Source organism: Bacillus rossius, chromosome 8, assembly GCF_032445375.1.
Source record: "Bacillus rossius redtenbacheri isolate Brsri chromosome 8, Brsri_v3, whole genome shotgun sequence".
Lineage (NCBI taxonomy): Eukaryota > Metazoa > Arthropoda > Insecta > Phasmatodea > Bacillidae > Bacillus > Bacillus rossius.
The window spans coordinates 67,123,018-67,137,644 of NC_086336.1; the positions used below are offsets into that span (position 1 = coordinate 67,123,018).

General features: G+C 41.9%; 2 protein-coding genes across 7 annotated transcripts in view; one reads left to right on the top strand and one right to left on the bottom strand.

Moving 5' to 3' along the window:
* Nucleotides 1-6,407, top strand: part of LOC134535172 (uridine phosphorylase 1) — a 36,623-nt gene extending 30,216 nt beyond the window's left edge. For all 5 annotated transcript variants that reach the window (XM_063374183.1, XM_063374179.1, XM_063374180.1 and 2 more), the window contains one exon: nucleotides 1,079-6,407. In XM_063374183.1, coding sequence (XP_063230253.1) covers nucleotides 1,079-1,264 — 186 coding nt within the window. In that variant the 3' untranslated portion in view covers nucleotides 1,265-6,407. The remainder of the gene's footprint in view (nucleotides 1-1,078) is intronic.
* A 1,951-nt stretch (nucleotides 6,408-8,358) lies between these two features.
* Nucleotides 8,359-14,627, bottom strand: part of LOC134535169 (aminopeptidase N-like) — a 28,220-nt gene continuing 21,951 nt past the window's right edge. For both annotated transcript variants that reach the window (XM_063374174.1, XM_063374175.1), the window contains 5 exons: nucleotides 13,813-14,012; nucleotides 12,818-12,985; nucleotides 12,088-12,231; nucleotides 10,419-10,500; nucleotides 8,359-8,762 (listed from right to left, as the gene is read on the bottom strand). In XM_063374174.1, coding sequence (XP_063230244.1) covers nucleotides 8,610-8,762; nucleotides 10,419-10,500; nucleotides 12,088-12,231; nucleotides 12,818-12,985; nucleotides 13,813-14,012 — 747 coding nt within the window. In that variant the 3' untranslated portion in view covers nucleotides 8,359-8,609. The remainder of the gene's footprint in view (nucleotides 8,763-10,418; nucleotides 10,501-12,087; nucleotides 12,232-12,817; nucleotides 12,986-13,812; nucleotides 14,013-14,627) is intronic.

A 14,627-nucleotide genomic window follows, 5' to 3' on the forward strand; every position in this document is an offset into this window, starting at 1 on the left:
TTCGTGATAGAAATGAAATATGCTCATTTCCCTTCAGGCCGCACGTGCGTTGTGTGTGTTGCGGATCAGCGGGTTGAAACACATGTGCGCGCGACCTGCTGTCAATGCCACTGCCACTGTCACTATCACTGTCACTGCCAATGTCACTACCACTGTCATGTCATTGCCATTTTCACTGCCTTGTCTCTGCCACTGTCTGTCACTACCACTGTCACTACCACTGTCATGGCATTACCATTTTCACTGCCTTGTCATTGCCACTGTGTCACTACCACTGTCACTGCCACTGTCACTACCACTGTCACTGTCACTGTATGTCACTGTCATGTCATTACCATTTTCCCTGCCTTGTCACTGCCACTGTAACTACCACTGCCACTGTAACTACCACTGCCACTACCACTGTCATGTCACTGTAACTATCACTATCACTACCACTGTCACTGTCACTACCACTGCCATGCCACTACCATTTTCACTGCCCTGTCACTGCCACTGTCACGACCATTTTAGTGCCACTATTACTATCACTGTCACTACCACTGCCACAATCACTGTCACGGCCGCTGTCACTACCACTGTCATGGCACTACCATTTTCACTGCCTTGTCTCTGCCACTGTCTGTCACTACCACTGTCACTACCACTGTCATGGCATTACCATTTTCCCTGCCTTGTCATTGCCACTGTGTCACTACCACTGTCACTGCCACTGTCACTACCACTGTCACTGTCACTGTATGTCACTGTCATGTCATTACCATTTTCCCTGCCTTGTCACTGCCACTGTAACTACCACTGCCACTGTAACTACCACTGCCACTACCACTGTCATGTCACTGTAACTATCACTATCACTACCACTGTCACTGTCACTACCACTGCCATGCCACTACCATTTTCACTGCCCTGTCACTGCCACTGTCACGACCATTTTAGTGCCACTATTACTATCACTGTCACTACCACTGCCACAATCACTGTCACGGCCGCTGTCACTACCACTGTCATGCCACTACCATTTTCACTACCACTGTGACTGCGACTGTGACTGGCAGTGTGACTGCGACTGCCACAGATCATGGCGCCCAAGGAGGTGCTGGACGAGTGGCAGTGCCGGCCGCAGGCGCTGGTGTCGCGCTACATCAAGCGCTACCTCACCATGAAGGGCCGGCTGACCATGGCTGGCCCCGGCGGCTCCGTGTGCGTCAAGAGCCCGCGCCGCTTCAAGCTGGTGCAGCAGGAGTCGGAGAACTACGACTGAGCTGTCCCGCTGTCCCGCTGTACCGCTGTCCCGCTGTCCTGCTGTCCTGCTGTCCGCCCCCTCCTCCGCCCCAACACTCACACACCTGGGTCCCGACACGCAACATTCATTTCAAAATTAGCTCATCAAACTGAAATATTACACCTTAGAGGCAATCAATGTCAAATGATAAGAATTTGTTAGATATTTATGTTTATTTATTTAATTATTTATTGTTATTCCCCCTCCCCTCCCCTCCCCCCCCCCCCCAAAAAAAAATCGCGATGTGGATGGCCATCAGCGTGCATCAGTCGTGGTTGTCCGGGCTGACCCAATGGCTGAACTGCGACTCCACGGGAGTCTTGGTTCAAGTACAACTAATAGCTTAGCCAGAAAAATTTCTTTTAGAGAGCGGGCATACTTTTCTTTTTTTTCTTCCATTTTTTATTTTTCTTTTACGTAAATTTGTGGTTTTTTGTGAGCAGCTCCCCGCGTGGGCTGGTTGTTCTCTCGCACCGGTCAACGTTTTTCTGCTTTGTTTGGAATGTAAAAATTTAAAAAACCTAGAAAGCTTTCCTGATGAATCGCGAATTCTATTTAAAACAAAAAAAAACATTTGTAGCATTTTAACAACTAAACGGTTACGTGAAATATTTTTACAGCATAAATATTAATGTGTGTGACTTTATGTGGTGGCTTCCGTGCGGGGAAAAAAAATGTATAAATGTGAAATTCCATACAATTGAGCTGCTTTATTCGTGTGTGTTTTTGACATTAAACTAGCAAAATTGTCAATGTGGTGAAGGTTATTTAGTGATTAAAACTTGGTAGTGTTCCTTAATCGAATTTGACAGTTCGAATTGCAAAATGCCGTAATCGATGTGTCGACAGAAAATGGGTTCAGATTATCTAGTCGAAGATGTGATGCTTGTTTATGGATCGTTCTGCAACGGCACCTAAACGGAGACGGATCTCACGTAGCATTTAACTATGGCGTCTGCTGCTCCCACAATGCACGGAGACGTAACAAATGGCAGCCAATGAGATTGCGTTTCAAGGTTACTATATATTAATTTAATAAAAACAAATATGTAGGGGCCTGCAGATTTCGCGAAAAGATTTCGAGACTAGATGAAAGTTAAAAACTATAGCATCGTCTGTATTTCGTGATTAGGTGAGTTTCTCCCAGGTACATATCGATTGTAACAACACCAATCACAGTGATTCAGTGCGGAAGCAAACGCGTCCTGAGTGGCTCGGTCAAATAAGGCAACGATTTCTCTCGTAGAAGGCCGCCAATCACAAGGAAGAAACCACAGGTGCGGGTATACCTTGTTGCAGTCTAATAAGTGTTCAGATCTTTTCGCGAAAAATGCCTGCCCCTACAGATTTGTATTATGCTTCGAGATCACAGCATGCACATAATTTACAAGTATAATAAAAATAAACTACAAAGTAAAAATAGAACAATAATTATTCTTGAACCTGAAACAATTTAAAGTATTTTTAACGTACACAAATATGACTACCACCGCAACAAAAATTGAATTAATTTCCGTTTTAAAATTGACTAAATTTTAATTATTTAAATGTTTCGGCTGAACACATGTAGGCTGAAACACCAAAGTGATCAGCATCAACTTGTGGTGTTTAAAGGGTGCGAAATATTTCGGGAATCTAATGTGTTTCTTTAGCTTAGTTGACCAGCGCACTGAAGACTCAGATGTCGGAGTCCTAGCTTAGTTACAAAGTCATGTCACCGCCTCGAATGGCGGTTTCAGTCAGTACGCTCTGATTGTCTATATATATATATATATATCGATTTCCAGCATGAGCTCACGCAACTTAAAAATCAAATTCAGTGGTTTTCAGCCATAGTTCGTTCCACGCGCGATTGAAATGTCGTTGTAAAAAGCAAGCATAGTCCTGCGTCACAATCTGCAAAACGTTGTGTGTCACGGGACTTAAGGGGCCCGCCTCGTCAGGGGTGTGTGTGTTAGTGAGGCGGGACTAGCTGGTGCTTCTAGCGCGGTGTCTCCTCTGGACCGGCGCGCAGTCTTCTCGTCGTGCACAGGACAACTGTGAAATTTGAGAGGTGACCATAACATTATACGACGGATAAATGAAGATAAAGGTGTAATGCAAGTCCCTTAAGTGCTTTCAATAATATGTAATGGTTGTTTTACGCCTAAAAATTACTCTGAAAACATGCGTTTTAGCCATTTTAACTTCTCTAAAAATACAATTTTAAAACGTCATCCAAAATCAGAAGTACTTTTCGGCCCTCAGCGAACTCTTAAATGCTTTTCGTAAACAGACCCCACTCGGATATCTTGAGTAGTTTCGAAATCGCGTTGTTTTTCCTGAAGCTCTGCACACCGTATGTATGCCCTGGTAGGCGGGGGCCTTAAGTCCTGTGGACTGACCAGTTTCACCACGTATCTGAAACTAATCGCTTTTCTCTGTGCCCCCACTCATAAAAGAAATTTTTAATCAATCATGTAGTTATTTTCTGTTAGATACATGCTAGAAATATATTTTGTGATTTGTTTAAATGTGTTGTAGTATCTTATATATATGTACGCATGTATGTGGAATACACTTATTTTATTTTAATGGCAGTGTTTATAATTTTCCACGAATTTCATATTATTGTAGCCAGTTTTGATGTTGACCAAACACGTTTTTTTTTTTTTTTTTTTTTTTATGCAGTTTGTGTGTGATGCGAGTTTCGTATGTTGAAATAATCCCAAAAATTTTTATCTCTGACAACCATAAAATTTTTAACTATCAGCTTGTAGAAACGTGTACGTTTTTTGTAGCATAATCTGTACTCTTCTATGGTATTCATCTACTTTTGCAAAATGTTACTAGGTATATCAGAGCCTATTGTTGTGTAGTATATAAGTGTACGTTTGGATGGTAGGTAATGAGAGTTAACTGAAAATACTAAATGAAATATAGTTATATATAACAGTCGAGAGTGGGGCCTATATTATTACTGCTCGATTCGACAGATCTTTCAAAACAAATCACTATAATCATTCTTTTTTTAAATATTATTTTGTCCCATTTTTTATGTAAAATATTTTGTATTTAAATTTCTTTCTCATTTACTGCAATTATTTATTTGTTAAGCAAACTTGTAGGATATTTTTTTTCTTCACAAATTTGCTCTACTGATATTGAATTTTTTTTTCATGAATTATAATCATAAGTTATTTTGGGTAGGGACTGGAGAAATTCGCATGTCTAATACTTCCAGGGCAGACTCTACACGTCCTCTTCAGAATCAGGCAAACGTCACCGTATCATTGTCTCAGTGTTGCCAATGCAGATGTTTATTTTGACTCTTATGTGAAAGCCAAAATACCCGCTTTTACCTGCAATTCTAAAATTTGGTAGTATAGTTTTACGCCAGGCAAAATGGAACAAAGGAGCAGTGAAACTAAATTTTTCTGAAGTTATGACTTTACGATCGCTTAATGCAAACAAAAGGGTGGAAAATTTACTGCACACTCTATTGAGGATAAGATTGACTGATTTTGACAGTTCTTGAACTGACATTTCTGTTTTTACAGCTGAATATACTTATCAAATAAAACGAAAAATTCTACATGTAGCATTATCCTAGGCAACGAACCATGTGAAATTGTTTTGTTTGTTTTATGAGAACTGAAAGCTGTCAACGTGAAAATTTTAGTTCGTATACATTGATGTTAAGTAGTTCAATCATAGATATTTTTATATAAATGATTATCAGCTGTGCTGAAATGAACTAATAAATTTTCAAGCAATGCATATTGAACAAGGTTAGATATGGAACACATATTTCTAAATTCGAAAGTATTTCTTGTAGTGCAAAAATACCCTCATTTTACCCGAAACTAGAGATCACTTGCAGTTTTCTCCGTAGTAGTTTTAAAATACCCGAAATTCGGGGAATTACCCGCAAATTGGCAACACTGCATTGGTTGCTCAAAAGAGCTTTGTGCTAGCTCATTGGCTTGGATACTTCCACATAAGTGGCATGTGCTTAAAAAAAATCCTTCTGTAAAGTATAACAGCGAATTTTTCCGGGCTCTATGCGTGACTAGCGAGCAAAGTGTATAGTAAAATCTCTTTTTCTTTTTTTGATACAGCTATATCAAAGTTATTTCTAACAACGTAGTGAAGTGCCTCTTTCTGTTGTAATGTGTTATTTGCTGTTCCTGATAGAATTACACAGAATAATGTTAAAGCATGTTTCAATTCAATGGTTATGACAAATAATGTTGCCTGAACAATAATCCAAACAATTAGCGTTCAAATACTTGAAAATATGAAAAAATATATTTTGCATATTTACATACTTTTTTTTCTTACTGCTGGTGTTAATTTTGCCAACTTAGATATCTACATATCAAGTCAGTTATAACGCGAAGAAAAAATTTGTGACTTTAACATAACATATTTAAAAATATGGCAATAAAATAGTGTCACTAGTGTTACAATCACCAGGACCGAAAAGCTTATAATTTATAAGGATATTTTGTTTAAAAAATATCATGATTAGGAATATAGAACTCAACTTTGCTGTCTGAACATAACACCTTTAAGACCTTTGCCACTGTGATTGTCTTCATATAAAACTGCAAGGTCGTTATGAAAATATTATTTAAATTAGAAACATCTGTCTTATTTATACCTCAGCATATTTTAAGTTAAAAAAATTTAGCCTTTGAATATCTCTTTCAAGTAAACAATTTAAATTAGCATATTCGCGGAGTTAGAAATTTATTATTATATTGCACAATATTTTTTCTTGAAGTTGTATTTTATGTGATACAGGAGTTGTATGCAATTTCTGTACTACGGACAATACAAATATTCACATTTTACACTGCCAAATGTTAATGAATTTACCCAAGTGACAGATTATTCCTCAGGTAACAGAATTTCAAACATTCGTATAAGTTGATAGCCTGGATGGATGTATCATGTGATATTTTATGTAAATATGTTTATTTAGACCATTGTTAGAGCTGTTACAGTTGAAACAAATTGACGTGCGTGCAATGATGTACCGTTAAACAGTGAAATAATCAGTATTTTGGTGAAAAATAAATAAATGTATTTGTTATGCTTATTGTTAAAATACATTGTTTACAAGTTGTGTCTGAAATTATTTTTTTCATTTACTGCAATAAGTTAATTGTATATCAAATTTCACAGCTTATGGTAGCCACTTGATAGCTACATACCATTAAGCAATATTATCACAAATCTTTCCAAAAAAAAATAACAGATATATAATTAACATTCAAATAATGACTAGGTAAAGACAAAATGTTGATTAAAACAATCTAACAATTTTATATCAATAGTACCGTTTGTGAATGCATTGCATTCACTAAATTACAAAGCATATTTGGGGTGGAAATACAGTTCACTTATGTTGCAATTCTGATATAAAATTCGTCGTTGCAACGAAGCATATTGTTTCATATACACAGCACGTTTAAAATATACATACTTCTATCCTCAGGATAAAATATGCAGGCATATTTTAATTTAGAAATGTTATAATCATTTACTTTCAACGTCCGATACTCTTTAACGCAGATGAATTAAACATGAAACCTTCGATCCAACATTTTAAGAAGTAAACAAGTTCAGAACTTTACATAATCGACGCATAAGTCAGTTACATGCCATGAGGCTCATGGTATTGGGTAACAATAACAGTACACGAAGATCAGAAACTAGATTTTTAAAAAGTACTCAGATATTCTAAAAAAGAAAAAAATCGTGAAAGTTATATAATCCCGAGATCGTAGCGGAAAGTGATTTTAGAATAAGTTTCAATGGGACACGTTAGCAAGGATATTCATGTGGCGGCTTGTTGCTACAGGAAGCAATTGAAGGGTTGAGGAGGAATTGTAAGGAGATACGTTGGCATCATTGGTCAGGAGGCGACTACTGCTGCTGCAGGAGACAGTTGAAGGGGAATTGTAAGGGGATAAGTTGGCAACGTATGTCAGATGATGCTCGCTGCTGAAGGAAACAGTTGAAAATTTGCCGAGGGAACTGCGAGGAGACACACAGGCAGCACTGGTCAGGAGGCGACTACTGCTACAGAGAAGCAGTTGAATGGTTGAAGGGGAACTGTAAAGAGGCACGTTGGCAGCAGTGGTCAGGTGATGCTCGCTGCTGCAGGAGACAGCTGAAGGGTTGCCTAGGGAACCGCGAGCAGTGGTCACAAGGCAACTACTGCTGCAGAGAAGCAGTTGAAGGGTTGAGGAGGAACTGTAAGGAGACACGTTGACAGCAGTGCTCGCTGCTGCAGGAGACAGCTGAAGGGTTGCCAAGGGAACCGCGAGCTGTGGTCAGAAGGCGACTACTGCTGCAGAGAAGCAGTTGAAGGGTTGAGGAGGAACTGTAAGGAGACACACTGGCAGCAGTGGTAAGGTGATGCTCGCTGCTGCAGGAGACAGCTGAAGAGTTGCCTAGGGAACTGCGAGGAGTGGTCAGCAGGCGACTACAGCTACAGAGAAGCAGTTGAATGGTTGAGGAGGAACTGTAAGGAGACACATTGGCAGCAGTGGTCAGGCGATGCTCGCTGCTGCAGGAGACAGCTGAAGAGTTGCCTAGGGAACTGCGAGGAGTGGTCAGCAGGCGACTACAGCTACAGAGAAGCAGTTGAATGGTTGAGGAGGAACTGTAAGGAGACACGTTGACAGCAGTGCTCGCTGCTGAAGGAGACAGCTGAAGGGTTGCCGAGGGAACTGCAGTGGCCAGGAGGCGACTACAGCTACAGAGAAGCAGTTGAATGGTTGGGGAGGAACTGTAAGGAGACACGTTGACAGCAGTGCTCGCTGCTGAAGGAGACAGCTGAAGAGTTGCCTAGGGAACTGCGAGGAGTGGTCAGCAGGCGACTACAGCTACAGAGAAGCAGTTGAATGGTTGAGGAGGAACTGTAAGGAGACACGTTGACAGCAGTGCTCGCTGCTGAAGGAGACAGCTGAAGGGTTGCCGAGGGAACTGCAGTGGCCAGGAGGCGACTACAGCTACAGAGAAGCAGTTGAATGGTTGGGGAGGAACTGTAAGGAGACACGTTGACAGCAGTGCTCGCTGCTGAAGGAGACAGCTGAAGAGTTGCCTAGGGAACTGCGAGGAGTGGTCAGCAGGCGACTACAGCTACAGAGAAGCAGTTGAATGGTTGAGGAGGAACTGTAAGGAGACACGTTGACAGCAGTGCTCGCTGCTGAAGGAGACAGCTGAAGGGTTGCCGAGGGAACTGCAGTGGCCAGGAGGCGACTACAGCTACAGAGAAGCAGTTGAATGGTTGGGGAGGAACTGTAAGGAGACACGTTGACAGCAGTGGTCAGGAGTCGACTCGCAGCTGCAGGGCGCGCGTGAAGAGCTGGTAGTGCTGGCGGTGCCACAGCACGTTCACGCGCACCGACTCCACGGACTGTCTGACGGCGCGCCCCGCCTCCTTCAGCAGGCGCTCGTGCGCGCCCAGGAAGTGTCGCCACTGCAACACGGCCACCAGCACTGCCTCAGTCCACGACGACCGCATTTCGTCGAGGCCCGGACCCCCCAGGGTTGCCTGGCATCCAGGCACCACACTCAAAACTACACCCCAAATATCATTTTTTTTTTGCCTCTCAATCCAAGATGACCATTTCATTTTAGTGTCCTTGTTCTTATGTCCCGTATATTCATCAGATTAGTATGCGTTGCTTTGATGTTTTTTCTAATATTTTCTGAAAATATATTTACTAAATATAACCTTTTAATAGGGACCTGAAAAATTCGCGTGTTCCATGACCTCTAGGATGAACTTTATAGTTCTACGTACACTCGGTCAAATGCCACCCTCTCATTGGCTGCTGTCTTGCGAAGGTGTCCCAACGTAGAGGCCTGTGATTCGATACAGCTACGGTTGAGTGTTTCTCACTGGCCCGGAGTCATCCAGGTGGATTGTGAGCCAATAGCAGAGGCAGAACTATGGTATAACTATTTGAATTTCAGGCTGTCGTGAAATGAATCCGCGAATTTTTCCTGTCTCTACATATTAATGGTTAAATATCCACGCAAGTGTTCATAATTATAATCACTTGCGTGACCTTTTTTTCAACTCAAAAATAATGTTTAGTAAACATCTGGTGAGAATATTGTGACAACAGCAAATGCGAGAGAGATCTCGGGGAAGATTTACGGGAAAATCTCTTAATGTATATTAGTTACGAGAAAATAAATAACAGCTGGGCTATATCTAGTACCGAAATACATATGTGGAGGGGACCCAAAAACAACCGGAATTGTGATGTTGAGCATCGTGTACTTGTAGCACCAGTTTTCGCCGGTAGGGAGTTGCTGTAGGACCTCTCGCAAGTCGGTCTGCCAAGTGGCGTCACCCGACAACGACAGTTGGCAGTTCTGTGTGTGTCTTTAGTGCACTCGTGACACGAACAAGTGGCTGATCCTCACGAACAACGTGCGGCTGTGAAGTTTCCGCTGCGTTTTTGACGAGTAAAAAACCAAAACTTCACAACTGCGCGTTTTTATTGAGAATCTGCCTTTTTTTCGTGTCACGAGTGCACTAAAGACACACGAAAAAAATAACTGCCAGAGAAACCACACTCGTCGTTGTCGGGTGACGCCACTCGGCAGACCGACTCGGGAGAGGACCTACTACAGCTCCCTAGCGGCGACAACTGGTACTACAAGTATATGATGCGCAACATTACGATTCAGGTTGTTTTTGGGTCCCTCCTAGCAGTATGCTTTCGAGACAAGAGTCACTCCCTATATTTTTGACATGTGGGTTGGGATGACGTCTCCAAAAAGGTATCTGTGTGCGACTCTTCAGCATTTCTTTTTTTGTGGCCATCCTCAAGGGTGGGCATGAAGATAGTTGCAAAGAGGCGAGCCGAAATGTCGAGCAAATAAACTTTATTTTCCACATTCGTGGCCTCTACGCGGATGTCAAGGAGAAAGAAGTCAAACTCTAAAATGAATAATTGCACGTGATTTTGTAGCTAACTCCTGGGTTCCATGATCTAATTTAATCCGAGTCTTTGGGTGCACCGAAGTTCTAGTGACACTGCAAGCACCACTGAAGTAAACTATGTCTTACCGTGCTGTTGGTTAGTTGGCTAAATATGTTTCTTGTTACCAAGCTTACCTCGTCCAATTCTTTCTGTGTAAACATGTGGTGCGCCAAAGTTGTGATGTAACTTGACAGTTTCCCAGGATTTGGCTGGAAGCTGCAACAATGAACACGAAAAATCAGTAAAAATTATAAATGTTTGATGATATATCAGCTGTTGATGTTAACTTACCACACAAATGATACGTTTACATCCCTGGAAGAAAAGTATTCTTGAAATGCACTACGTTACGAGTTCAACAGGGTAAACGAAACACCGATTCTATAACTTCTATAACGATGCTTACATTTAAAAGATGCGTGTAAGCATGGTTATATACACTGGAGTGTTAAAACGTTTGTTTAAAATGATAGTTTTTACTATTCAACTGACGTGTAACTTCATTGCCTCTCGTTTCCCCTGAGACCATCATGAACCATTGCCACTCGACATGTGTACAGTACCGGTAGCGATAAATCAGAACTTTGTAAGTTAAAGGCAGTATTAAAATATGAGATATTGTATGTTTAGTATTGAACGTTTTGAGAATAGTTGTCAACTTAGTTTTATATAAATGTGCACGCTGCCCGTGTTCAGGGTTGTAGGGTTTTGTGGCGCGCTTTCTAGCAGGCGAACCGGGCGGTTGGTAGCCGTGTTAGACCGTTGCCAACCGCCGCGTCGTCACTCACGTGACCTTCGTGCGTGTTTTGTTTTTTATGTACCGCCTTCGTGGGGTTGGCTGTTACTTGGACGTTAAGACTGTTTCGCCATTACTCGCCTCATGCTATGTTCTGTACTGTCGCATCAACATTTGTGTGTAAGCAAATGTCATATTCGAGCAATAGTTCAATGTTAGCTTCTTCGGGACTTCTCTCTGGGCAACCATGAGGTGCATTGAAGTGCCTTTTGAGGTTACGAATAAACCGTTCGTTAGAAGTCTGTACGAGTTGTAATTTAGTGAAAAAAGATGTTCCGGAGGTCCACAGCCGGGATTTAAGTCAATTATCCCAGCAGGGTTACGAAAGATCCTTCACAGCCATATTGGCAGAACCCATTTCCCTGAAATATTCCTTGCTCATGCGGGTTTGTGAGCCGGTGCACAGTCCACTACTCTATTCTCACACCAACTAGCAACCACATTCTCCCTTCCCCTCATCATTCACATTTCCAGGGATCGTAGACCTCGTTAAAATCTGCTGCAACTCTGATTCTAGCAGCAGCTTCATTTTCATTCCACCAGTGAAACTATGCATTAGTGTTCAATAGCACAATAACAAATTTTCAGCTTAAACTGAAAATAGCTTGAAGTGCTATGTCCATAATGAAATAGGTAGTTTTTGTCTGTGTGTTTATGTTCAGTAAATTTGATTAGAATATATTCACATATGTACTTGATCTACCCTTTAAAATGAGCAAACAGAATCCTAAGCTAAGTCCTAATAGCATTTTAAATAATTGCTTACAAAGCTCAATTGTCCCATTAGTGTAGTGTGGTACAAAAGCCAATATTGATCAGTTAGAAGATGATTTTGTTATCCTGAAGCCCTCGTATGTTCGGCACATAATTAATTTTTAAAGTTGCGAATTGCAGATTGCAAAGACATGGCACTAGAACACTTCTTCCTGTCTATAAGTGCCCTGAGCCCGTTACTTAGTAATACTTACCCACGCAAGAGCAGAAAAAAACACACACAATTTACTTACTAGTCGTGGATTTGTGTTATGTTGTTGATGAAGAACTCCTTAGCTATGGGATAGCCAATAATGTTGTTGGTGATGGCGTAGAAAACAGAGCGGCTGTCCTGCTTCCTGATCGAGCTGTCGGGTGTGTGAGCCAGCTGCAAGAACCTGCAAGCACAACATTTGTCGGTATGTAGCATGTGGTCTGTTATATTCACCAACCACGACATATTTAAAGTTACCATCCGTGTTAGATATTCATATTCAAAATGTTCTGTGGCACTGAGGCCCAACAATGTATCTAAACTCTTATTTCGTAAGGTAAATACTAACAAAAATAATTATTTAGTGGCGATAAAAGAACTGTTATTTTTTATGTATAAAGATTGACGTTAATAATGTTCGAAGGCTTTCACGGCCATTGTCTGAAGTAGCTTGGCTTCTGAGTTGTAGCTGTATCCTTGGCGAAAAATTCACCGACGTTTCGGTCGACATTGCAGTCGCCATCATCAGGGAGAAGTTACCTACTGAGGTTCTTACAAGTTAGCACCTTCCTCTCAGGCGAGAGTATATAAAGGCAGGATAACTTGTAAGAACCTCAGTAGGTAACTGCTCCCTGATGATGGCGACTGCAATATCGACCGAAATGTCGGTGAACTATTCAAAAAGGACACGACTACAACCCAGAAGCCAAGCTACTTGAAAGTTTTACGTTGTTTGGTTCGGACCATTGAACACTGTCATCTCTCTCTACCTTCTGAGAATCCATGTCTCTCTGGTACAGCCGAGAGTACTCAGCAAGGTGTTCTTCTCTGATGGTACATTGGCATTGAGGTATCGTTCCCAGACAAAGTTCCACTCCATCTCGGAACCGTACTTGACAGCCGTGCAGTAGACGATGCTCCGTAGATCTCTAGGAATGCTAAAACACACATGTGACGTTTTATCAAAATGTTGTGTTTCATTGAAGAAGAAAAATATGGGCACTTCAAACGTGTGTAGATTTAGGGCTGTGTTCCAAGGTAGCGAATAAGCACTGCCTTGTTCGGATAAAACCGTATCCTAATTCGCGGGTCGTATTCGAAAACGTGTCCAAACCGAATTCCAGAAAAGAAATAAATCGGCAACAGTTTTAATTGATGGTGCCCTGGCGCGAGACTAGAAATTGGTTTCAATGCATTCTAGTGGAGGTTTCTCGACCATCGATACAATTGTTAAGACAAAAGTATTAGAGATAGCAGCACCATTGCACAAAAATAGAACCGGAATTCTAATTTTCTCAAATACATTTTAGGTTGCGATTATTTCTTGAAATGACCAATTGAGTATACAAAATGTATTCCAGGAAGCTTCACTATCATAAAGTTTCATTTGGGATACCAACATGCTTGGTATGTTCTCCGATGATCACAAAAGTGACTCTATACGAGTTAATGGCACCAGACGCAGGTCCGTCGAAACGAAATTAAGAAGAAAGTGAGCTCTGAGCAAATGTGGAATTTGGGCAACAGATAGGACACAAAATTCCGTTCGCTAAAAACAATGGGCAGGCTGTGTCCTACCGTACAATAGGAATATGGTTAGGGTACAGGTGTAGCATATTTAACAACTAAACTCTTATTTATTTGTCTTGGAATACCGGCCATAGTGAACATTATGTGAGATGTGAACAGGACAGACGAATGCAACAATCACGGGTTCTCGGAGGGTAGGTCGTCGTGGTGGGACAACGGTACTGCTGGCACTCACGGGTTCTCGGAGTCCGGGTGCGAGGTGACCATCCACTCGCGGAACAGCTGGGTGGCCTGCTCCCTGCAGGTGCCCATGTGCAGGCGGCAGGCCCATGTGACCAGCTGCAGGTGGTGCTTGAGCAGGAGGTACCGCTCAGGCACGTCGGTGATGTCGTGGATCCGCGCCACCGATGGTCTCAGCAGGCTCCTCAGGTAGTCCTGTGGCCCCGGGCAACTAACCTCATGACGTGGTCGTATACGTGTGTTACATCATCACACAAGAGAACACATTACCAAGGACTTGTGGGTGGAAAGAGCTTGGGAGTTTAAAGGGGAGAGGAGGGAACAGTAAGACATACACCACACTGGTTTCAACAGGTTCAGGTCAAAACTGTTTTTTTTTTACATTTGAAATTTTCTTTTGTTAAGGGCGAATTCACACATTAAGAGATGTTAAAAGACCATAACATAGTGTGCATACCCAAGTCTTATAACCCCCCAAAATGGATTCAATAAATACTAAACCACTATATTTTTCCGGATTCATTTCACTCCAGGCTAGAATCAAATTGACTGTAAATAATAAAGCCTTTTAAAGTGCTCATAGGCGGGTTGTGCGTGATTGGGTAACCATTTCTTCTTGTATATAACTGGCTCGAGTCGCCAGTGGCGTGTCAAACGGCCCCAGTTCATAAAGGACCGAACGGGAATTCGCCCAGAGCGCCGGGTGTCTAGAGGTGGGAGAATCTGAGATGCGAGAAATATAGCGAAGATTTGGGGGGGGGGGGGGGGAGGGAATGAAGGATGGGGAAAATAAGTTTTTTTTAAACATAA